Source organism: Paralichthys olivaceus, chromosome 8 (genome assembly GCF_024713975.1).
Source record: "Paralichthys olivaceus isolate ysfri-2021 chromosome 8, ASM2471397v2, whole genome shotgun sequence".
Lineage (NCBI taxonomy): Eukaryota > Metazoa > Chordata > Actinopteri > Pleuronectiformes > Paralichthyidae > Paralichthys > Paralichthys olivaceus.
The window spans coordinates 14,215,238-14,242,153 of NC_091100.1; the positions used below are offsets into that span (position 1 = coordinate 14,215,238).

At 42.5% G+C, this 26,916-nt stretch overlaps 1 protein-coding gene across 32 annotated transcripts in view; it reads right to left on the reverse strand.

Moving 5' to 3' along the window:
- nfixa (nuclear factor I/Xa) overlaps nt 1-26,916 on the reverse strand; it is a 107,272-nt gene that overhangs the window by 46,833 nt on the left and 33,523 nt on the right. For 21 of the 32 annotated variants that reach the window (XM_020084182.2, XM_069530949.1, XM_069530943.1 and 18 more), the window contains one exon: nt 23,250-23,781. In XM_020084182.2, coding sequence (XP_019939741.1) covers nt 23,250-23,781 — 532 coding nt within the window. Of the gene's footprint in view, nt 1-23,249; nt 23,968-24,550; nt 25,324-26,916 lie in introns of those variants that run through there. The other 11 variants (XM_069530938.1, XM_069530932.1, XM_069530935.1 and 8 more) reach the window with 3 other exon arrangements.

A 26,916-nucleotide genomic window follows, 5' to 3' on the forward strand; every position in this document is an offset into this window, starting at 1 on the left:
CCGGGTTTTTCTCTCGCACACTTATTCAAAACCACAACATTTCATTTTCACACATGCTTTTTTTATCCCTGCCCTATAAACCTTACTGTAACATTCACTCTTGCCTTTCTTTGCTGTTAATACCCACATTCTAAATCTCCAAATACCCCCATCTCCAGTTGCAGGACCTGTCTGCCTGTGTGTGTTAGTGAACATGTGTGATGCTCCATTAACTTTAGTGGTGACAGGCCTTTGATGCCGCCACCGCACCTTAATCCCAACACAGAGGGAAGGGGCGGGAAAGGGTGGGGTAGAGAGAGAAAGAGAGGAAGTGAGAGTTGGAGCAACAAATCAAGGGAGAGGGCCTGTCCAGGCTCACGTTAACGCTCAAGTTCAATGTGAGAACTTGAACTTTTAGTTGAAATCATTATCTTGGGGAAATGATTTCCCAATCATGTGACCATTATTAAATTGTGAAAGTAAATGTGAGGGCTGCTTAAGAATGTTTAGAAATGTGTATTTGTGTATTGGATTTTTAGGGACGTACTTAAAATATAAAAAATATAAATCCAATTTTGACATAGAATGGGTCTCAGTAGAGAGCATACCTCCACCAAGGCCTTACAATCCCCTCAAATTCAATCAAGTTGCACAAAATGTCACAACCATTGTACATAATGGTTCGCCTTCTTGCCCATATACACCATATCTGTTGTTACCTCTACGTTTGTCACGCAAGTGAGCCAACAAAATTGCCAAAATGAAAGCTTTTTAGTTTAGTTTACAGAATAAACAATGCAGAAAAGATTAGCATTTATGATTCTTAATTCAAGTTATATAAATGGGGTATTTCTTTGTCACATCTTACAAATCAATCCCCAATAAAAACATGCACATATGCTTTATGTGGGTGTCAAGGGAGATGCACCACAACATAATGGTGCACTGATAATGCCTGAGAAAATACAACAGACAGTTGGGTTCATGTCCACCATTATAGATTATTATTAGAGGGGAGAGGGGAGAAAAACAAGGTCCGCAGTCTCCAACTTCACAGAGTGTATGCAGACATGGTGGAGGGATGAGGTGGAAGCAGTGCAAGTCTATAACCAAGAAAGAGTTCTGACAGACAGATCTGGACCGAATTAAAATATTTCCGAACAGCGTATTTGAGTTATTGTTTCATATATGAACATCTGTGGTCTTTTATTAATCTTGACAGTTACCTCAACAGCATAAAACAGTATGAAAAACATAGATGGTAGATTCTTGTAATCAAGAGGTCATTATGCTCTTCCATGATGCTATTTTTGACTCAACTAGAATAAAAAAGTTCATGTCACACTCTATTTTGTAATTTCTTAATCAAAGCAGTCAGTATTGGCATTTAATCAATTTGTGATTGATTGTAAATGTCTAGTTTGGAAAAGGATTGCGGGCCCTTGGGTGTGGTAGAATCATTATTGTAAGACTTCCAAAAAGACACTCTGCAAGCTTTGCACTCTGGGAAGACAGCTCTGACATGTGTTTACCATTTTGCCATCACACAGAAGAAGATTTACGACAATGTCCTCAACTTCTAATCAGAAGGGTATTTTTTGTTCTTCGTTTTTAATGTCTATCTTCTATGAGAGGAGCGGTTGCTTCACTCTGCCAGGTGGCGTGTGTGCATATGTTTTGTGTGTACACATGAGTGATGAGGTATTTGGCAATCGGAGAGCAGGTTTAATAATAACCGATATATCCCTGGATGCTTTCAGACCCTGTTCCAGCTGGGAGCGGTCTGTGATGCCTCCAGACCCCAAAGTGAAAGAGAAAAGATGAGAGAGAGAGAAACGGAGAGGTTGGGAGAACTAATGACGAGGGACAGAGACAGAGGCTGAAGACAGCACCTAAGATGAAGAAAAAGGGAGGGAAGGTGTGAGCTGACATCTGCCTGGCATCCTTTTCACCTCGCATGCTCTTTGACCATTCACACCCCCCCACCCCCTCGTATTTCATAAAGTAGGAGGAAAAATGACATCGCTCATCTGACAAAGGCAAACATCCAAACCACACAAACCCCCCAGATACCCCTGTCTGACACTTCTTCAGTTCTCAGTGGTGCTGTGTTTATGCATGTGTGTGTGCGCGTGTGTATGTGTGTTATAAGAGTTTTTTCACATGCCTCTGGTCTCACACAGAGAGACGTTGAGATGAACTCAGGGCCTCTGCCAGGTTTCTACACACTGAGAGATATTGAGGCGTCTCGTACTCTCTCGCTGGCTGGCTTTGGTGTGTGTGTGCATGCGGGAGTGTGTTTATGTGAGAGAGAGAAAAAGCGAGGGAAAAAGTAGAGTGCAACCAATGGCCATATATGCTTAGGTGCATTAGACTCTCACACACACAACAAAGGGAACAGTATAGAACATTACCCACATTGGTAGGTCCTTGTGTACTCTGCAGACACACACACACTAACGGAGCACAACAGGGAACCATAACAGCACGGGCTCCAACAGTGCCTCTTTGACAGATTTAAGTAAATAGCAGCAAACAAGCGATTATTTTTGGCAGACCAGTCCACGGCTCATTCCAAGAACCTGGGGAGGTCCAATGGGAATGGAGGGAGATGAAATCATATTAACAGATGTGATTAAAGTGAATATCATAAGTGTCATTACTCATTCAGATGTTGTACTTCACTTCTTCCACACTTACACAAAAGCCGACAGACACAAAAGCTCTGCTCCTTGCTGCTACTCTTTCATTTGGTCTTCTTTTATGGCCATGCAGGTAAAATCTAGAGGTCTGTTCTGAAAAATGTAATATCTGATGAATGTTTTGGAGTCAGAGTGTAAACGGGATTGACACAACCTGACTTTGGACAAAAAATATAGACTTGGTCTGCGAAGACCTTAACCCGAACAGTTCTGGAACTTAATGAACTGCACGGTCGGAACACTGTGACACCAAGATTATGATGCCATCACGCACTACAGACAGTGCCGTGTTTATTTGTGTTACTCTTACATACCTCATGTGCTGCAGCTAACCAACTTTTTTCATATTCATATTTGTTCTTTCAAAGGCAGTATATGAAATGCAGTGGTGTGGACGGGCAGCAGGATCACTGTGGAATCTGCAGCTGACAAGCTCAAGTTGACCCACTATAAGTGGATTTGTAATCCCTGAGTGGATTTAAACTGTGTTAACTGTCACTGTGCCATTGTGTGTATGTGCATGCATGCTGATTTGAGTGTCTCTGCACAGCTGCATCTGTTTCCCTCAGTCACAAACTCTTGTCTGCACTCTTGTTTGATTTCATACCACTGATCATGTTGCAGACTGAAGCACACTGCTTCTTTATGAATGTAATGACTGACATGTACTAGGTAAAATATTTTCCTTGTGTACTTTGTGATTGGAAAAATCTACACAAACACATCCACACATGTGCAGCACAGGGTGTTCTGGCTCTGCCCAAAGAGGCTAAGCTGCTTTGGAACTAAGGGGAGCTCTGATACTGTCACCAGTCGATTAATCGGCCATTACCGCGCCAGGCCTGAGAGACTAATGCTAATATGGCTCTGACACACACACACACACTGGTAAGTCAGGGAGCATGCAGGGTCAAAGGGAGATCAGACCACTGCTGGAACTGAATGTGCTGTGAGCCTAATGTTTGGTTGAGGCAAGAGTCAACTTAGGTCAATCAAATCAAATTTGACTTAGGTACAAAGGAGTTAAATGATGGGTACAGACGGAGCAGCAGGTAACCCTCAAAGCACTTAATGGGGTCATGAAAGGGTGAGGAAGTCATTAACTTACATCGATAAGAGTTTGTTTGTACTTCATCTGTACTTCATCTAGTTAAGTTAAGTTACCTTCAAGTTACCCTATGTTATTAATGAAGGTAATTGTTCTGAAAGAAACAGTCCTGAGAGATTTTAAGGGTCTTTTTTTTTTTAATCTTTAGGGATGTATGCATTCTGTTTATTTAACTGCAGCTTAAATTGATAAAGGCTGAGGCTGATTCTCACAGTGTTTTGATGAATAAATGTCAAATAATATCACTCAGATTTAGAAAATAATCATACTCATACTGGGTAAAAGGGAAAAAACAACTAGGTGATGATTTCACAGTTGATTTCACAGCCATGATTTAAAGTTCCAGGTAATATGAGATAGAAATTTATAGATTTGCAACCACACGTCACCACCTTCTAGATTTGTGTGTGTTTAATCTAGGGGGGAAAAACTTGTCATGTTTGTTTACTGGAAGGCTCATGAATCATTAATTTCAGTCAAGACTACAGAGAAAAAAAACAGGTAGAAAAGTAAAAAATAGTTTAAAATAAAGTCTAATTCTGTACAGGAGCTTCTGGGCTTGTTGAGGCGCACATAATCTAATTCGTTCTATTAAAACCATTTAAGAGCCAAAATGTGTTAATTTACTAAATCTGTTTTGAGTTGGTGAGAATGGTGAGATGAATTTAGCAAAGGGTACTTCTGGGTCTGCAGTGATAACATAAACAGATTAGTTAAGGGCTTGATTTGGGTCGAAGGGTCAAAATAGCAGTTCACTGCATTTGGTCCTGTTTATTTGCTAAATTTATTGTCTTAAGACTTTTCAGGAATTTGTTTCAAGTTTTGAGCCAAGTAAAATGTAAAAAAAAAATCATGTATATTTTTGATAACAAAACAGAATAAGCAGGACATGGAATCCATATCTTTGGGCAGATTATTCAAGTTCAACTGAGGTTAGTTTGGTTACATCTACATTACATTAATTTAATGAAGTTGCTGCTTTCTGAATTAATGTGAAGTTTATATATTTAAATAAAAATGCATCAAAGCTCAGATGAAATGGACATAGATGAGTTGTGGTTGTTGGCAGTAGCGATGCCAGTACCACCCAGCCAGGGCCCTCAGGGAAAACATTTACTGGCCCCTTACTAACACCTCTACGTGGGTGATTGTGTGTGTGTGAGAAAGAGGGAAGGAACGTGTGTGTATTTGTGTGTGTGTGAGAGTGAGAGTGTACATTTATTGGCCCCCTGCTGCCACCTCTGGGGAGGAGCCGTCCAAGTGCTGAGTGACACTCGCTGCTTAGTGTCTTAATGGAGGGAGAGGAGGGCGAGCCAAACCACAGCCTCTAGACTGGGATCTCACAGCCTGTAATTATGGAGAGGAGTTAAAGTCGCTCAGTGTGTGTGTGTGTGTGTGTGTGTGTGTGTGTGTGTGTGTGTGTGTGTGTGTGTGTGTTGACAAAGACGGAGGAACAGAGGTAGGAAGATTCACAATCACAATCAACAATCCTAGGTGTGTGTATATTTGTATGTGTGCCTTTGTGAATATTTTTTTTTTTTTTTTTTTACCAGTGCCATGTGTCTCCTGCTGCTCCAGCTGTGGCCATGCTCTCACACACATAAGCATACACAGATTACACACACACGCACCAAAGAAAAAGGACAAATGAAAGTTGTTGGGAACTGGAGCTGCGTTCAATTAGGGTAACCACATATTTACAAACAGTGGGGGGAAAGCTGCTTCTCTGTGATTCATCAGCCAAGCGGCACACTTGCACTTTTGACTCCAGGCCTGCCTCTCCCAACTGCACAGCTACGAACGAAGGAGGGGAAGAACAGAGGGACAGAGGGAGAGAAGGAGGGAGATGACAGGGTGTGGACAGAATGAAAAACACACACATGCCCGTTGGCTGTACATGTGTGAGCAACCACATAAACAAATACATATGTGTGCATACAAACACTTGTGCAAATTAAATGAGCTCATTTTAACTCCTGTGGTGTAAACAAAAGCACACAAACCCACACAGAGCCTTCCTACTTTTAGAAAATGACTGATCTCCACAAATGCAAAAGATAAATTCTAGTTGGGAAGAGTCCCTGAAGGAAAAAATGTTGCTAATTTAAAAATGACATCTCTACCGTTTTACCTTTTTAATCATGAACGTGTGAGGACATCTGTACTTTAGTCTGTTTGCAGATCTCAAGTGGGAAGTCCCAATTTTCCTGCACTACTCTGCCCAGTTTTATACAAAAATACACCTGCACTACTGGTAAAAAGTTAGTAGAGCCAACTAATATATCGGTCGGGCGATAAAATATCAGCTGATATGAGCCTTTCACAGACATATTGGTTTAGCCTTTTATGTTTGCCAATGTGTCATTATAAGAAACGATTGTACAGAATGAAAAATGCAGAATAGATTTTCACTGATGTTTACATTTTATGTAAAAAAAAAAGTGTCATGTGGTGTCATGTTTTTTTTTTGTTTATAGTCATTTATAATAGAGGAACTGTAAAACTGTAAAAATATCAAGCCACAATTACATTTCTTCATCAAGTGTTTGATAATGCCATCACATGAATATTTGCCAATGAATTAATTCATATATATATAGATATATATATAGATATATATATAGATATTCATATACATATCTATATAAAGGGGCCGTTGTCAAAAGCTGCTCCTGTGTATGTGGCAAACATGAGAGCACATCAAAGCACAGACACCAGTGCTGCAGAACCAGAGCCTTGTTTTTTACTCCTGGGCTGTCAGCGCCTTGAGAGAGAGCAAACGGAGGCACAAGGCCCAAAGTGTGAGTGCTGTTTGTCTTAACTTGACCTTGGTGCCTGCGTGTGCATGTGTGTCTCTGTCTCTGTGTGTGCGCATACGCATCTGTGTGGTGAACCACATCAAAGCACGACAGAGTGACTCAGTTGTTATGACCTCTGACCCTGGCATGCTCCGAGACAGAGGGAGGGTTGCGGAGGAGGAGGAAAAGACATACGCACACACACACACTCACATACAAGGAAAAGGGTGGGATACACACTACAGCCTCAAAATTTACAACAGCTAGAAAAACAACCTTGAATGTGAGATGCAGCAATTTGTCTTGTTAACTTTTATAGGGACATGTGAGCAGGAACACACAAGTAAATCGTGAGGACACATATAGGAACACAAAAAACAGTCACACAGATAATCCTGTCTCCTCTCTTTCCTTGTCTTCTCCTGCGGCGCAGCCCATCCTCCATCCTGTTGAACCTGTCTGAGTCTGAACGTCTGTATCGCAGCGTCTCAGCTCAACTTAATCAATTGCAAATGTTCGGAATGATTCTCATTTGACTTTGGCACAAAAACTGAGGACAAACAGACGGGTTTCTTGGCCCTCGGATGAGCACGTTATCTGTCTCTCTCTTTTCATCATTTGTACAAAATAAATTCTTCAAAGGTGATCTCCCCTCTACATCTTTGCTGCATTTATTTTTAGCCGACGGCGGATATAACCTAAGTCCTTGACAAAATATCAAATGCTGGTTGAGCATGTGTGTGCACGACGTATGAGTCACAGGATCAGTTTATGTGTGAGTGTGTTTTAACATGTTTGTCCAACCTGCAGTGAATGAGTCATTCACTCTGTGTGCTAATGCACATGTCTATACGTGTGTCTGTGTGTGTGTGTTTTTTTTTTGTGTGAGTGTGTCACAGCTGTAATAACTTACAGCTCCCTGCATTTCAGCTATGCTGTCATGGTCGATTATGATATTCCTTCCACACACACAGACTAATGAAAATATTTCTGAAGAACACTTATTTGAGAACAGGAATATCCCAGTCGAATAATCAGAGAAATGTACCTTCACTTGGTCTCTGATCACTAAAGGTCTTTGCCGTCAGCTACACTTACAAAAAATAACATTTCCTGCAGGTGCTGACAGCGTGGATGTTTCTACAAGTGTCTGTATCAGTGGGTTGTGCAGAAATAAGCCATCTCAGTGTGTGCTGGGCACTCTGTGTGACTCCACTATATACAGTATATGCTCATGCACATATATGACTGCATGCTTGTGTCTTTGTGTGTACATAAAGCAGCCCTTGACAGCCATTGGGGGCGGTGGTGGTGGGGCCGGTGTGTTTGCCTTGGCAGCAATGCAGCATTCCACATTCCTCTGTGATATTCAGTACTGTGACCTCAGGAAACCCGCCCTGCAGAGAAGCTCTCTCTCTCTCTCTCTCTCTGTCTCTCTCCCTCTCTCTGTTACGTTCTTCTTCTCCTCTAGCTCTCTCTTTCTCTGCAGACTCTGTTTCTTTCTCTCTTGCCGACTCCCCATTTCTCTCCCCGTCTCTCTCTTTCACTCCCTCCCTTCCTCTCTATTTTTCTCTCCACCCTCTTTTCATATCTGAACTTGGAAGTCATCTGTCACCCCCCTCCCCAAGTTTATTTTCTCTCCTTCCTTCTCTCTAAAAGTTTCTTCTCAATGCTCCCCCCTTTTTTCCTGACAGAGGTCCCCTAATGAGGCACCTTTCTTCGAACACACACCTCGCTGCTGTAACAAGAGAGTTCACAACATTTCATGCTGTCTGTGTCGCTCAGTGTATAACTCAGATGCATATTTTTCCTTTATTAGGAGCTGCTCCTACATACACGGTACAGGAAGTGTGTACTGAGAATATTCGTTATTGTACTGATCTCTGCCCCTGCAACAAACTTTCTTTATCCTGTTATAAGTCAGATGACTCCTCCTATGACTCCTCCCTTTTCTCCGAGGCCATGCCCACATACCCAGAGAGACATTTCACCTGAGATGACCCTACGCCCAGGGCAAAGCAGTTCCTCCTCCCTCCCTGTTTCTACCCTTCTCAACTTAGGCTGTAAACTACAACACATATTTAAAGCACATGGACGCCACAACTGCCACTAAGAGGTAGAAGGCTACAAGAAAGACAAAGACATAGAAAGTAGGAGAGTAGTGGAGAAGAGCCAGTGGTTGTTTAATCATATTATGCCGATTAAGGATAAAGGAAAGCTAACGATGGGTATTGGAGGCCACACAAACCTGTCACTGTAAGTTTACATAACCTCAGCCCTTAAAGGACAAAAAGACAGCCTAACAAAAGCCTGAGTAAAACACAGAAGCCATAACAAAGTAAACTAAAATAAATGTCAAAGTCATATAAAATCTCTAACACCCACCCCCTCTCCTAAATGAGGCCGCCCCATGTTGTACTGTAGCTATCTCCTGTGTGCAGCTCTGTGTGCTTGACCCACATACAGTAGAGCTCAGCAGAGCAGGGGTGAACTGAGGTAAAGGGTGGAGCAGCCAGTCAGACCTCTTATCTCCCAGTCACTGTGACACTTTTGTTTATCTAAAGTGTACCTGTACATGGCCTGATTGAGAGGCAGCAACCACACTAAACTGCTGAAGTCATAAAAATAAACGCAGGACAGATTAAGAGAGAGAAATAATCACATGGACTTAAATAAAGTGATATAGGTTTGTCTGTCTGTGCGTGCATGTGTGCATGTACAATTATCGGACACGAGGACAGTGTGCCTAATTAATTAAAGCTATCTTATATGAGAACAGCCATACGATGTATGCTTAGTCCATCAAGACAAACAAACAGCTCAAAATGCATCGGTGAGCTAAGGTCAAACTTGTGAAGCTACATATGTTCACATGTGTAATGCCTATGTGTTGCTATACTTTAAAACACTGTATCATGTGCAATAATATGTTTGAAGCATTTCAAAAAAAGTGAGTAAAACAGAGAAGACTGGGAACATGTGTACAGGCATATGTGTGTTTGTGGGAAGATCTGTGAAAATGCACATTTGTGTTTATGTGTGTGCAAGACTATGAGCGAGCGCATTTGTGCGTGTGTTTCGGATTAAGAGCTTCACCCCTGGACCTCGAAATTAGATAGGGGATTAACAGGACACATCCGCCACCTGGCATTTTAAGCCCCGCAATTACAACAACAACTTTTAATCAACAACAGCCACACATGCTTCACATACAGTCAGAACTCATCCATCCTCTTCTTCATCTTCCTCTCTCCCAGGCAGTCACGAGGCTGACCTCACAGTAACACTGGGCCACATGGAGGGCAGCTGTATGCTAGTTTTTGAGGCTGATCATGACCCACTGTATTAATAAGGATCAGCCTAGATTGGGACTTGTTAGCACTGTGTGCTAGGCGGGGATTTAGCATCCAGAGTGACTTTTACTTGGCACAAGGCAGGCAGATAGGATGTGAAGCAGTTGGCGCTAGAAAAGGAGGTAGCATCCCATTAGCACCTGTGCAAGGCATTTACCATAGGAGTGACTAATAATGTGATACCTCATTGATGCCCTGTAAACATTCTTTACTGTAGTTAACATGTTCAGGGGGGGTCAGAGGTTAGGGCTGGTTAGAGTCACACTTCTGGTGCTGGAGGGGATTCAGTGTCTTGTTCAAGGCCAGTTAATCAGGAACATGCCAATCACCAGAGCTTCAGGCTGACTCACTAAGTCACCCTGTTGTTATTCAAACCCCAAGAGCCAATGTAACTGAAAGGTGGGAGCGACAGTGAAAATGTTGAGTAACACTATTCATTAAAGGGTTGGTAAGTTGTTTCCGTGACACTTTTTTAAGTTAATTGAAGTGATGTCCTGATAGCCAACAACAAATAAAGTTGTCTGAAAGTAAAAAAGTCTTCCAAGGCAGAGAGACATACACTGCTGGAGCATAGACAATAACTTGAATTCAGGGACCGACTCCCTGAAAGTTTGCTTCTAGCAGTTGTCTGGCAGTGCACGTTCATGTTTTGTTTTTGCAGGCCTGGCTTGACAAGGGGGCCGATGGGAGGGGCTGGGATATATCGATTGCAGGTTTTTAAAGTGTAGCCTGCTCTTGGTAACTTTTCAAGGGTTACCAACCAGCTTTAAGTTTTTAAATGGAAAAACTTTAATTTTAAACACACAAAATGACAATAAAGCTGAAAAAACATTTTAATATAATAATCTAACTTTGCTAAAAGACTGTGTAGGAAACTTTACACCCATTGCACTTATCTACTGTCTATCTTCAGTGAGGGGTGGGGGGTAGTCAGTCCATTTCGAATACATCAAGCCAAAAGAAATAAAAAGCATCAAGGGCAACCAAACCCTTGACGATTCTGCTCCATTTCATGTCCAACACACAGTGGGGAGGAAGACACAGCAGGCTAGCAACCAAACTAAACACAAACAGCAGCCAGACACCATGAAAGGAAAAGAAATCATGTTCTTTTTCATGCACACCTCCAGTTAAACACACTGGTACACATACACAAAAGTCCTGTGTTCAAGAAGCAGTTTAGACCACAAAGTGAGTGAATGGAAAGAAATAATTAGCCTGTATACCAGGAGCCACTGCCAATGAGCCAATAACCAAGACTCAAGCATGTACAGTATAAAGCAAAATACACTTTCTAGCCCTCATTACACATAATGAAAACTGTATGCTTGATTCTGAGAAAACTGTGATTAAACTATTTTAAACTCAAGTATAGAGAAAGTCAAAATAAAAACCCAGATCAAATGAAAACAAAGGAGGGAACAGAGAGAAAGGGAGCACAGCTCTGCATGTTTTCTTTAATAAAAAAGCTGCATTCCCATCCAACATCTCAGATAGCAATCTACCACAAATTAGGACCAGATTTGTTTAATTGACCATCACGTTGCTTTTAAAGAAAAAGTGTCACCTTGCTTTACCACTACTCTCTTAAAGGGCGACAGGAAAAAAAGGAGAAACAGAAGAGAGGGAGAGAGGGGCTGAAAAAAACAGAATTTGAGAGGGAGATGGAAACAGAGACAGAGAATAGGAGAGAGGAGGGTAATTGCAGGAAAGGGGGCTCATTAGTCCGTCACTATCCTCAATCTAACCCCCAATTTCAGGTCAGGAGGAACAGAGAGGGACTAGAGCAAAAAAGAGACAAACAAGGATGGAGCAGCTTAATAATCCTCAATCTCTTGTTCACGCAGTAGTTTCAAACTTTTCTCCCTCTGTTCAACTTTCTACCTCTGGCCTCTTTACACTGGCTGGCAGCGCTGAGCATGCACACTGCCGCCAGCAACATCATGGATCACACACCATATCTCCTTACACACCTCGCATGACGAATCCACCGTTTACCTGCCACTGGCTGAACTCGCTTACAGGAGCGAGGAGGAAACACCGACTTTGTCCTCACAAAGAGGGAGAGATTAAAAAAACCTGCTGCAAATGAGTGATTTAAAAAATGGAGGAGATTAAACTACAAGGAAACTCACAATACTAAGTTCTGATTAAACTGTCCATAACTCCCTTTACAAACTCCCACATCAATCTTAACCCAGGCTCAGGCGTATTGCATACTGCTACTTTAATCAAGTGGAAACCTACTGTAGCAGTGATTGGCCTGTGACCAATTACGGATACTGACTCATAGCTTAAGAAAGCAGGGTGATGAGATATCCATTCCTTCCCCGCAGAGCGAATGTGTTGCCCAACCCACCCTCTGCGCAGTTACAATCTGGAATGCACTGAACAGGGAGCAGCAGACTTTTAGTCAGGCTACGCTACAGCATCAAGTGTGTGTCGGAGGGAGGAAGAGTGCTGCCTAAACTGCACTTCTGTATTGTTAATAATAAAAAATAAAAAAATAAAAAACTGAATCACAGGCCTTTGGAGAATTTCACTCACAATGTCAATTACCACTTGATAACTTGTTGTTTTTACTCTTCATAAAATAACCCATGGCAGTCTGCTACAGTATCTATCTATGACCATAATGACAACTCTATTGATTCAACCTCAAATTATGTGCTAAAGAGCATCAAAACCACTCCGATTTGGCTTAGTATGGTCAGTCAAATCGTCAAATATCAGGGTTGGGGAAATGGAGACGACATAGAATGAAGATGCTCCAGGTCACTAGAACCCTGCAAGCTCCACTCTTCTGAGCGCTCTGTGCTACAGCAGGTAAGCCCAATAAGTGCCATATGCTTACCACTACCAGCTGAACCAGGGGCTACCCATGTTTCAGCTTTGTGTGTGTGTGTGTGTTTGTGTGTGTTTGTGTGTGTGTGTGTGTGTGTGTGTGTGTGTGTGTGTGTGTGTGTGTGTGTGTGTGTGTGTGTGTGTGTGTAGAAAGGTGGATGAACCACATGTTAATCCATAACCTGAAAGTGTTGCAGGATTTCTACAGTATCCAGAAGAGGTGAAAATAGTGTATTTTCTATTTAGGACACAATCTGTATCACACAAATACAAACATTACAGTAGGAGTCTGTGTGTCACCTGCTTGTTTCATTTCCAAATAAACAGGGTGAAGCAGATGACCATACATTCACTTTCACACAGGAAACCATACATTCGCACACACACTATGCAGAGAGAAAAAAAGGAATCTGTAGAAAAATACACAATAAAATCTTGTGAATGAATTTCCTCTCTCGTTCACAGCCTTGGCTCACTGATGGTTTTCACTTTCAGTCACAAAACCATATTGCCTCAACAGATGCACAGTGCTGTGCACATCATAATCATGCATTTAAATATCATACACGTTACAGCAAGAAACATTGAGCCAAATATGTGCAGCTGAATATTTACACAGGAAAAAGGAATTGTTAAAAAAAAAACCTATATGCTCATACATTATACATCGAGAGTGCATCTCTATGCTGTCTTTCTCCCTCTTATTCTCCTGTCTCTCTCTCTCTCATGTGGGAGGCAGCACTGGGCACACAGCCATGCCACATCAATATGCGTACTGGTGAAACGCTTCCCCTGCTTCTCCCCCGTGCTGCAGTCGCTGAGGCCTGCAGCAGTGGAAGTGGTGGCTAATGTCACCAGATATGGCAGGTCATGTTAGCTGGTAGTTAGTTAACGGTGGTTAGCGGGCTACCACTCCTGTCGCTGCTGTGGCACGCCAGAGCAAGGCCGGCCTCGTCGTGGCAACCTGCAGCGGCGACAGCCCGCCGACGACGCCAGTCAGTGCCACCCTGGAGCCACCTTGGAATCTACCCAGGCAAGGTTCCCTGGGAGCCTTGGTTGCCATGGTTCCAGCCGAATTTGGGTCCAATAAACGTGAGGCGAACAGGCGGCGGGTAGAGGAGGGGGGACTTTGGGGTGGCAAGACAGAGGCTTGAGAAAAGGAAAGGGGGGTTTCTTAACGCTATGGTAATCTTAAAATCAATCTTGTTGTTTTAAAGGAGTCAAATAAAAACATGTATGCTTAGATAAAGATATTAGAATGGGAGGAAATCAAAATAATTACACTGTTAACCAATTAAAGACAAACAGCACCAGAAAAATTAAGTGAGTGTGTGCTGAATGCTGCTGACAATCTGGACAAAGGGCTTTTTAAAAGAGGCTCATGAGAAAATGTATAAAAAGATCAATGTATTATGTCTTCTGCAACTCTGAAATTGGAACTGAAAAGTATTGAGTTTGTCTGTCAAATGAGTCGAGTTAAAGTGACAGTCTGATGCACAGCTTACATTGCAAGGCCACATTGATTAACAAGATGTGCTTTCAAACAATTAGTAGCAAGTTAAAATGGTCTAAGAATTGTTAACGTTCACAATCGAGTGTGGCACAGTTACATTAGATAAGCTAATTTAAAGCATTTGAAAGGTGGCATTTGGCTTCTCTGTCAGTCATAATCCACTAAGTGGTTTGAGGTGACTTCATCCTGATCTCTATATTCATAAAATCATCTCCTCTTAATTAAAAAGTTTGCATGATGGAAATGCACAAAATAACTTTTTAGCACTTAGTCCCGCTTTGCTCCCTCTGTCGACGGGCAAACAAGCTGAATTATGAAGCAGCTGATACCGAGAGCAGTACACACCACATGGCTGTGGCCAGTTCACCATAGTGTCCCTGAGACCCCAAGTATCTGTTCCTAACTTCATATTAAAGAAAAGAGATGCTGCTTGGCTCTTAAGACTTTAAATCATACAAAATAAAGCACAGCATGGTCTGCAAAAAGTGAGGGAACTGAGACATACACACATATGCACTCTAACATACACAACTACGCATACAGGTACATATGTAAGCCTTGCCAAAAAGCGCACTACCCTCTACGCTGCTTTGTACTAGACACGAAAACATATACCGTCATCCGTCTATCTCGCAATTCTAACCCCAAAAACGCAATCCTTCCCTGAATGCGCACTGGTGATAAAGAACAGACAAAAAACACACTATCTCTACCCCCACCTTTCCCCACTCGTTAAGACTGTGTCCACCTCCCACCTGCTCAGCACCCCCTCCAAACCATTCCACTCCAAACTCATCCTGTTATCTAAACAAGCGCCGTCCTCTCGTCAGCGTCAGTGGGTTCCTTTCTCTGTCTCCTCAGAGAAAAGAGAGACTCTCCTGTTCACAGATGAATGGAGTCTTTTGATGAAGTGCCGAGCCTTGTTTACTGCCTCTCCATTTATTTACCGGCCTGTTTTTCAAGTCGTCATTGAGGGACACTCTACCAAACACCCCCCACCATCCCACCCCTCAATCTCACCCACCTACCCCCATCTCATACTCTACTTAACTACCCCCCCTGTCCGCTAAACACACATACACATATACACAGTATCCCCCTCTCAATCCCATGTCGTTCCCTATCCCGTTTCATCCTGCTTTCTTCTCTCCGTCTAGTGTCCTAGATCTGTGTCCAAACTGATTTGAAGCTTACTCGCTTACACAGACGCATGCCAAATTTGATTCTCTGCATTCTGTTGTGCTTCTCAGCGAGCTCCCTCATTCACCCCCCCAACAACCACCAGCCCCCCCATCCCACTTTCTGAATTCTCTAAACTGCTCTCCGTCTCATGGTGTAACAAACACCAAACAATGCCCTTGTGAAGGTTGTCTTTCAAGGAGGACAACTGGCTGGGTGCAACACTGGGAAGACATTTTATCTGAAGCATGGACATTCACGACCTGGTCAAGTCCACCACGTATCCATGTATGTTGTGAAATATTAAAAAAATTAAAAAAACAAACCAAACTTAATCAGCAGTCAACTGAATAATAATTTCAGCAAATATAAAATTCTTCTATTAAATTAATCTAAATTTATTAACTTAAACCAAAAAATTAAATGCAAAGATACCGTTAAAAACACAGAATGTCAGTCTTTGTAAAGATTTATCAACCGAATGGTTGGTGGCAAAGCGTCTTTGCATACTTAATGAAAAACGGAAAAAACTCACAGTCAAGGCTCACAGCCCATGATGGCCTGCTTTCATGAAAACCAAGGATAATGGTCCTATTGAGCGCTAAAATGTTTGTGCTTACAAGTTATTATACATTTTTCTGTAGCTGCAAACAGGAGTCCGGGGTGCTAATGAGGCTAGGGGAGGGTATTCATTTGAACCCTAAAGAGGAATAAAAGAAAAGGGGAACAAGTGAAAGGAAGAAAAGAAAAGAGAAGAAAGCAAGGATCAGAGGGAGGAGGTTGGCAGGAGCTGTGTATGAAAATTTGGCGTCTTCCATACAGAGAGATAGCATCGTGCCAAAATCAGCCACCGACACAACTCCTCTCACACCTCCCCTCACTTTCTGAACATCAGACTCCTTCACTCAGTTAATTTCACCCACTTAAATGTGTTCTTCCACCAGCATGTGCAAAATAAAATGAAACAGGTTATTTTTACCTGTTTATTCCAAATCGGACTTTACATCACTTTTTTGGCAGCTATAAAAACGAAACAAAGCCACGTCTCAAAGGAAAACTAACTAACGGAAAAAACAGAATTAAAATAAATAAAAAGAGATGCAATGATGCTTTGGATTTAAGATGTTGTGACTCTCATTCTTGCATGACTATGGCTGTGTGGTGCTGAATAGCACTGTTAGCCAGACTAAGCAGCTGATGCCAGAGCCTCGCTGTGAGTGCAGCCCGGTGAATAAGCCATGCTCCTTGGCTCTGCCTCCTTTCTGGCTGGCGTGCCTGATAGTGAGCATTGACTACTGCACTCTTTTTCTTGCTCCTTCTTCTCCTCCTCCTCCTCTCTGTCTCTCTGAGGTCGGGAAACCCTCCTGAGTGGGTATATGGTTTTTGGGGACAGACACATTTCATGGTTGGCGCCGCTACAAAAGCCTGAAAAGAGACCCGGCACTGGGAAGACACAGTATTAATACAGACAATACCACCCCCTCGCTGCTTCTGACTCTCTCTTTTCTCAATAACCTCTTTCTTTTATTTTCTTCTTCTTCTTTCTCTCCCCTCATCTTGTTCTCTCTAGGTTTTTTTCCAAATAAAAAAAGCCAACTCAGCTCAAGTAAAGAATAAAGTTTTTATCACTGCGTGCTTAGCTTAGCCCACACCCATTTTTATATGACAATCGTTAGTGTGTTTTAATGTGTAATTAAATCTCAACAGTAGGCATTATACTGAGTTCAGCAGTGTGTGAAAACGCCCTTTTTTTCCTTTAAACAAAATGAAAAACCGCTAAGCAAATCTGTACATACAATCCTGTAAAGCCCAATAATTTGACAGTATAGTCATATTCACATACACATATATGTGTATAAATTATATTATTAATATAATACATGTTTGTAATTTTAAGAGTTTCATTTTTTTTAAATAATAAAAAATATACATTATGATTTCTGTAATACAATTCTGCTAATTGATTTTAAGGTTCATATCTGGGGCTGAAATTTGAAGAAGAAAAAGTTCTGGAAAATTTTAATCTTACAGTGATTGATAAAACCATAATTTTGTGGAGATTTAAATTACTAGTCAAAGGTAGGTGTCATTTAAAATAATAAATTCTGTACCAGAGTGGAAAATGAAAATGAAAAAATGAACATGCAATCGCTAGTGTAACAATGAGATTTCTCTGTTCCATAAAAAAAAATATACAAAGCTGCTTTTCTATCTGCTGTGTCTTTAAAATTGAGAGTTTCACCTGAGGGGGAAACAGAACAAATCTGATGGCTGAGTTAATTCAAAAAAAAAGAAAAGACAAAGAATATGAGAGAAAAACTGATAAGACAGCCAAAAAACTTAAAGTGCCTCATTTTGTCTGTTCTACAACGATGAGGGTCTCCCGATTTCACTGGAATAATTTATTTACCACACTGAAACTCTCCACACAAAAGGGAACAGATGCGGGACGACCCAAAATGTTCAGGGGGTTTTTACTTTCTCCCCAGTCAGTCGCAGCCAAAAAAACTGAGGCTTATGATCGCTGTGTGAAAACCAGAAAAGCAGGGAGGTGTTTCTAGGACAAAGGCATCGCATCATGAAGGAGGCCAGATTTCACTGGTCATTTTAATGGAAGACCAAACAACAACATTGTCTTTGACTTGCCTTGCTCGTTTTTTCTATTTTCCCTCAAGTCTGCTTGTGTCATCATGGTCTCATGAGATAAATGCAGACCCTGAGGTTTTGGATCAATCTACGTAAGTCTGTGACATCCCAATGTTTGCCTCATGTTTTTGTGTGTGTTTGCGCGTGTTTGCGCGTGTGTGTGTGTGTGTGTGTGTGTGTGTGTGTTTGGGAGCAAATGAGCACACAACAGGGCTTTGGCTAGGCCGATACCATTAGCAATCCAAATACACAGACTTTTTTCCAAAGCCAAGAATAGTGTGAGAAGACTCCCGCTCGCTCTGCCTCTCTAATGTGATGGGGCTCTCCCTCTACCTTACCCCTTCAGATTTGATACGTAGCCACCTCAGTGCACCCCTGACACCAGACAGAGACAGAAGATGATGCGGACAGGGCTAAACGAGAGCCTTCAGCGAACATTTACTGATGCCAAAACCGCTCTGCATGTCGAGAGCTTTTCTTAGCCATTGTGGGCCCTGTTCCCACCACACACAATAAAAAAACCCACGGACCTGACTGACTCCCTCCTCAGAGTCGAGATTTCATTTAATCAAAACTCAATGCTCACTTCGCCGCTGAGGGTCATCCTATAAGCTGTGTGCGCACACAGACACAAACAAAAACACTTACAAGGACAGTCCACCCGGCCCTTGTGATGTCATAGGAGCCGGAGGAGACATCCAGGAAGTAATTAACAACAGATTATTTTCACAGGAAAACAAAAAACGTACTGAGCCGTGGAGCAGTGGGAACCTGTGGAATCCATCAGTACCCTGTCAACTTTTAATACGTTGCAAGCCATTCATCATGTCAGCAATGGCTGCTGGGATGCTTCTCTTTTCCTCTGTTGCACTATTTCTATTCTCTTTCTCCCACATTTCATCTTTTTTTGCCTCATAAATCCAGGATACTCAGGGAGTTTTCCTTAGTGATGAACACAAGTGGGATTTTTATTTGTGAATCCTTCCCGTGGTCAGTGAGTTAGCCGGGGGCGGGGGGGGGCTGGCCGCAGCACACTAGGGTTTCTCTGGGCTTTCTCACAGCGTCGTCCAAGATATGACTACTGCTACAGCGAGAGGGAGGCGGGATCTGGCAGAGCAGAGCGTGGAGTGTGGAGCGGTCATGGCAGAAATGGCACGGCGAGCACATTTCACACCTCCCTCGGAGTGACTGCAAATTTCCTGTACTGCACTTTTGATTGGAAACACATTTGAAACATCTTTTCATGATCGCACTTAAAGCTTACAAAAGAGAGAAGAGAGAGAGAAAAAAGAAAAGCAGAAAGAATAAGGTCCAAACTCTGACTAAGTGCACTGAGCTAACTTAGTACTTGACAAACGTGTTTTTTTTAAACCTTCTATTTTTTCCAACCTTGAATAAATCAGAAATATGATGAGTTTAAGCTGAAACAGCACAAAGATTATGAATCAAATAGTCCACTGAACCCTGAGAGAAGCAGCTAAATGATTTCTCCTCAGATGGTGTTTATGACGACCCGCCTAAATGGTAGTCTGACTAACAAAAGTGACAACTATATCTATACTTGAGCTGTGGAATAAGTCTATCCAACACACTCCATTCATTGGTTATTGAAGGCGCTTTGCCAGTTTGTGGTTCTCTGGCAGACCTTTGGCACTGGCCAAAAGATCACTATCTCCAATATAATACCAGCCATTCACTCTTAATAAAACACTAAACATAATGCACTGGCCAGTGCACAACCACTCGTCTCCTCTACTTAATTCTTTGCCAGTATTTCAGTGACAAGAGTCAAAGATTTGTTTGCTCGGTCTGCTTTGTTGCTATTTATCTAAGGTGCCTGAGAAACAGGGAGGTTGTGTGTAGTAGCAGCATGGTTTGCTCAGCTTCAGCTACGGTGTGCGTTATGCTCTGTAACAGAGATGATCTCAAAGGCTGGCTGGCTGCAGAACAGCCTGAGAAAGCCTGACGGCAAGCCCAGAGATTCCCCATGGCAGCTTTTGCCACTCTGTCATAAACAAAACACAAGACGTCTTTCTCTTCTTCCCACACCAACGGGGCCTGGGCGCTGCCAAACAGAACAATCACTATCGCAGCCTCTCCTCCGTTCCAACACACTCTCCCTCTCTCTCTCCCTCTCTCTGTGTCTCCTACAATATAAACAAAAGAGATCAGCGGAGGCTTTACCTCTGTGAGAGCAACAATGAGGGCGATGTTTAAGGAGACAAAACAAAAGTGTGCACGGGATCAAAGAGGAGCGAGGAAGACAGAGATGCTAAAGACTGACAAAACGCAAACCAAACAAAAACAAACAATGAGCGCATCTTGTCATTCATTACATGAAAAAATACACAACCACACAATCATTGTAACAGATTCAGGACCTCGTATCTGTTTGCTCACATATATCCATTTGTAAATTAAAAGTAAAAGAGAGGTCACAGTGGTGACCCTCAGAGGTTTGCAGACAGCAGTTTGCCCTTTGTTATTCCCTCTAGGCCCCAACCAGGGCTTCAACTGAGCGTTGGCTCTTTGGAGGCAGATAGAAGTACAGAGGGGCTCTGTATTAGCCAGTTAAGATAAGAGAGTGAGCCCACATTATGAATGGCAGCACTAAAATGCCCCTCAAAGCATGTGTTTTACTATAGTGCTGTGAAGTAAATAACAGAACGTAACAACAATCCAACAACAACTGGACCACTACTGAAGTCAGAGTGAGGAAGAAAATAATTTTCATGATACATCTTATACATTCAGTTTGAGAAAAAAAGTATTTTCCCATTTCAACATCAATCCTCCCTCAATCGCATTAAGTAAATCGTCAAACATAATAATTTATAGCAATCATTACTAGCCATCTTTTTGAAAACCTTTAAATCACTTATATAATATCACAAATAAAGTATTTAATGCAGCTTTTGTTCATAGACCATTGTGCACTCATATCTTGAAAATATGGAAATTAGGTAATTGTTTTAATTACATAAATTAAAACTACTAATTACTATCATTATAATTTATTATAAAATAAAAATGAAAAAGTAAGGTAATATCTTACTAGGATTATTCTTTAATTCACATATAAAATTGTTCCCAAAAAAATCCTATAATTTTGTAGAGTATCATATACAAATATTATATTAATACAATAATATGTGCTAAATGTTAAATCGCAGAACACAACTAACTGACCTAGATTCTTCCTTTTTTTGCACCACAGTCTCAGTTATAATCAATTCCAAGTCATTGAACTGATCAATTATATCTGAGGAACACATTTTCAGGAAAAAATTACAACTTGAACAGTCAAACAGATTTTCTCAGTCGACGTCAGGAGAGCCAGCTACCTCCGCTTCGTCACTGCCACAGACACAGACAGACCAAGCCACTGCCAAGGTTTGGCTCAGGCCGTGTGAGGTGTTTGGCCTGGACCGAGACTTTGTGAGCGTGTGTGTGTGTGTGTGTGTGTGTGTGTGTGTGTGTGTGTGTGTGTGTGTGTGTGTGTGTCAGCAAGAGAGAGAGAGAGAGAGAGACTGAGGCAGTTGTGATAGCATTTGGCTATACTCATGTTAGTGTCTACCATAAGAGTTGTGCCTAAGCAGAGAGTGTGTGTGTATATGGGCAGAGGCTGAGGTTTGCTGTATATACATATATGTGTGTGTGTGTGTGTGTGTATGAAGCTGGTTGAGTCACTGTTTGAAATTTCCAGAAAATTCCAGCTGAGATAATATTAGGTCATGAGCATGTGTTTGTATACGTAGCCAGCAAATGGTGAGGTAGTGTGTATTTGGAGGATTTGGCTGTGAAATGTCTCTCATGTGTGTGTGTTTGTGTGCATGTGTTTGCTGTAACAGTTTTTTTGCAATGCGGGGGGAAAAACTACTACACAGCCAGTGTTTTGGCGGTGTGTGTAGAGTATGCGCACTGGAGGCTACAGCAATGTTTGGCCGGGTGTGAGTGTGTGTATCCATGATGGTGGCTGAGATACAACAATGTTTGGCTGTATCAAACTGTATCTATGATAGTGCTTGGCCAAGTGTGTGTGTTGTGTGGGTGTGTGTACGCAATCGTGACTAAAACCATGTTTGGCTCTACGTGTGAAAGTGTGCTACAAAGATGACAGAGTTGTTATTCTTTTTTTTTTGTTTTTCTTACCGGATGTGTGCATCTTTATTTAGCTGTGTTTGTATATGTGTGTATGGGTGTGAAGGTGGCTGCAATAGTACTGGCTGTCTGTAAGGACTGGCATTTCGTGTGCGAGTGTGTGTTTGGCAGCCAGGTCCAACGGGGTGCTAGCGTTCAGGCAGACGGTGAAGGCGACAGCAGCCTGCGGCCTGAGAGCAGGAGACTCGCGGCTCTGCTGCTTCTCTCTTCAAAACACACTCACTCACATACACAAGCAGACACACACTCAAACAACCTGGGCTGTGGCCAAATGGCGTTCCTTGGCTACAATGGCACATACACTTCAACCGACTGAGTACAATCTTATAAATAGTGACTGTCACTCGCTGTACAAAAAATACACAATTTGACAGTGGTGATCATCTCATAAAAACACACACACACAAACACAGGGATGCAAATTCCTTCCTATAAAAAAAACACAAACTATATGTCTATATGATACCGCAAATTCCTAGCTCAGAAAAATGGATATGTACTTGCCAGAGCACGCTGGATGAATGCCGCTGACAGACACTCACATATTCTACTTTTGTGAAAATACAAAAACAGGCATAAAGCAAAAATGTTGCTTCTTGTTAGGAAATAAAAAGCAAGAGGGGATTTATATTTTGGTTCTCAAAAAAAAACCACACCCACACAATATTATCAAATTAACACTTTTCTGAATTCATAATTTCCATTTATCCTTATCAGGTATATATGTTATGATTTCTAATATCTACTTAACATACCTTTTTAGTATATTTCTGAAACTTTAAAATTCAACAAACAAGTTAGTTTTTTCTTTCTGCTGTTCCCTCTATTAAATTATGTATGTGTGTAAGTGTGATTCTGTGTGTACATGCGTATGACTATGTTAATGTGTGTGTACATCTATGTGCACATATAAGGAGTTTATATGTGTTGGCATCTCTCCCTGTTAGTGGAAGTTTGGCCACATACCTGGCGTGTGGACGAAGTAGGCCAGGTAGAGGTCGAGCTCCTTGACGGACACTCCGATGTGGTGCGGCTGGACACACAAGCCAGGGTTGGTGCACTGTGGTGACTTCACCAGCCGTTCCCCGTCCGTGCTCTCCAGGGGGCTGCCCTTGAACAGGATGACCATCACCAGGTCCAGTCGCCACACCTTGTCAGCTTGGCGGAGGCAGTCGATGCGACGGATCTTGCCCTTCTGGTCGGGGTTGGACAGCACGCAGCAGGGGGGCTTTTTCCCCGTGATGGTGAGCACAAAGTCCTCACGGAACTCAGGCCGGATGTCCTTACGGAGCTTGGCCAGCAGGCGCGAGGCCCACTTCTGTTTGATCTCTGGCTTCTCCCCCAGCAGCTCATCCTTCACTGCGCGTTCTTCCTCCTTGGACATGCGCTTCTCATGCTTCTTGAAGTACTTGCGCTTACGGGCCTGCAGGTTGAACCAGGTGTAGGCGAAGGCGCGGACGTGGGGCAGCAGGGCCTCGATGAAGGGGTGGAATTCATCCTGGATGAGGGAGGAAGACGGGGGGAGGGTGGAGGAGAGAGAAGGGGGGGGGAAGCAGGAGGAGGCAGTGGAGAGAGAGGGGGAGAATGGGGGAGAGAAGGATGGGGAGAGAGGGAGTGGGGGTGAGGAAGGGAAGAGAGAAGAGAGGCAGTTAGCACCGGCGCGCAGCATGGAGGAGCGGCGCCTGCTCTGTGTGAGCGGACGGAGAGAATGAGCGAGGGGTGCAGAGAGAGAGAGAGAGAGAGAGGGAAAGAAAGAGAGAGAGGGAGAGAGAGAGAGAGCGAGACAGAGAGAGAGAGACTCTACACCTTACACAGACACGCATCACATTGAAGGACACATTTAACAAAACACATAACACAATGAAAGAGTGAGTTAACAGATTAGGAAAAAATATCTCAATTATTTACTGTAAAGGGTTTTCTTTAAATTAAATTACTGTAAAAAAACATAAGCCAACGAATAAATAAAAATTAAAAATGTCCCTGCCTCTACCAATGACAAAACTACAACAAAAACATAATTAATTCTGTAAAAATTATTAATTACAATAAGATTTTATTTCTTCATTTTGTAAAAAGCTAAATACAGATACTAACTATAATTTGAAATACATGTAATACAATACAAATAATTTTAAAATTCAAAATATCTGAATATTGAAATAAAAAAAGCGAATCATTACATTGAAAGGCCACAACATAAATATTTGTGCACAAATAACATAACAAAACACATTTAATTAAAACAAAAATAACATGGTAGTTACCATTTTGCTCTCTCATCATAAATTCACCCGCCGATTGCAAAGAAACTTAAAATGCACTGCAGAGTGTTGAGTCAAAAGGTGCTGGGGTAATGCAGCGTATTTTAGAAAACAAAAGGCTGAGGAGGGAAAAAAAAATGAAGCAAAAAGAGAAGCTGAGAAACTGTCCAACAAAAGCAGCAGGGGGGAAAAAGCTGAGAAAGAGGAGGCAGGCCAAGGGGGCGCAGTGTAATACCAGCACAGGAACACAGGAGGTACTGTAGCAGGAGCTGCAGGAGAGGTGCTGTTCAAGAGCACAACAGAAGGAGAGTGTAGAACTTCAGCAAAGTCTCTGTCTCAAAGGTTTTTTTAAAAGCACTGACCGTGCACAAACAAAATAAAACAGATATTGCAGTAACAAAAGGATAAAACTGTCAAAAACTTAAACAAGCCTTTTTGTTTGACTGCAAAAAAATGTAGAGAAAAAAAAGATCTTGATGAAAAACAAAAACAAAAAAGCTTGGCAAAGCGGCGTGTGCTATTGGTTCAGTTCTGTAGGATCTGCATAAGACTCACGGAGAGGGATAGAGAGAGCTGGAGAAGGGGGGTGAAGACAGAGGAGAAGAAGAAGAAGAAAAAAAAAAAAAACAAGAGGACCGAATCAATGTTGGAAGAGTGTGCACGACCGCTGGCAAACCCGAGTGCAGCTTCTTTTTTCCCCCTCTTTCTCTCCAACTCTGTCCCTCTCTTTCTCTCTTCCTCTCCACTTTCCTTCTCTAACCATTGACTGAGTCTGTGCCAACACGCAGAGGGCCCACCTATTTGGCACCGAGTCTCAAACAGCCCAGCCAATACGCACGCTCCCAACACTGAAAGGGAGGGAAGAGAGAGAGAGAGCGATGGCAGAGGGAGAAGCAAAGAGGTGGGGGGGGTTGGTGGCTGGTAGTGGAGGGGGAGAGAGAGAGATAGTGAGAGAGAGAGCAGGAGAGAGGAAGAGGCAGGAGGGGGAGATCGGGGGGATTGTGTGTGGTGCAGGCAGAAGGCACGTCATTAGCCAAATAGACAAGTTCCAATCTAGTGCAAAGGCAAAGTCCAGAGGATATTAATTTTACATGCATCCAATTCAGACAGCGCCCGCCTCCTAAACCCCCCCCCACCTACACATCGCCTTCGTCACCAGTGTGGTCACATTGCGACCAACAAACCAGCTCTCCAACTGCAACACACACACACACACACACACACACACACACACACACACACACACACACACACACACACACACACACACACACACACACACACACACACACACACACACACACACACACACACACACACACACCTCCCCTACAGAAACACCCCTCTCTCTTTCTCCCTCTCTCGCTACTCGCGTTACACCACCTTGGCATGGGATGGCATGAGAAAACACAGGCCCAAAATCCCACTAGACCCTGGGACCAGCAGCTGCTCCTGGATTTACCACACAAACAAAGAGAGGAGGGGGGAGAAAATGCCCATTAGCCCCCCTAACAAAAAAAATACCATCCAAAAAAATGCTCTCCTGTTTCAAAATGTACTCTCAAATCCAAACTGGCCCCTTCGTTCCTTCTCTGTTTTGTTTTTTTTGACTTCGCTTTAATGGCACCATGCAGCACAGACACAGAAACACATTAAAAGTTTCTGTTACAAAATTAGAGAGCAATCCTGTTTGTGTGTGATTCAGCGGACAATGAAGGCTCCAAAATGCTGCGGTGGACGGCTTCATGTAAGACTTCTGTACACGTAAAGCTGTTTACCGAGGCAAGCGGATATCAAATCTGTCTAAAACAGACTATTCCGCTTCCCTGTAATTCAAAAAGCTTAGTCTAATGCTCTCCGATTCAGATATGGTAATCTTTGTACTAGTGAAAAGAATTATCGTCTCCTCCCGCAGTCACTAAATTGCCCATATTTTCCCTCTTGTTACGTTATAAAAAAGGACACAATGACTCGTAATTGGGATTGAACTGCAACAGAACGTGAGCGAGCACCAGGCTGTATGGCTGCCCTGGCAAGCACATTGTCTCGTCCTCATTGGCTGACCCGCATGACCTCACAGGGACAGGCTGTGCCCAGCGCACCATGGGAGAAATATGTGCGAGACAAAGGTTCTCACCGAGGATCAATTCAATATAATCTGATGTATTTGTTAGTAAAATAACATTGCCTCAACGGCCTGATATGAAATATGTATAGATCCCCCTTAGAAGGGTATTTAAATGCCATTCTTCGAGATTACATAAAAAAAGACAACATTTGCTCTTTTATGCTGTCCAAGTCAAATGAAATAGACGACGAGGCTCATACAAAGACATTGTCAAAACTGGAATCTCAGCGATGGGCAGCCA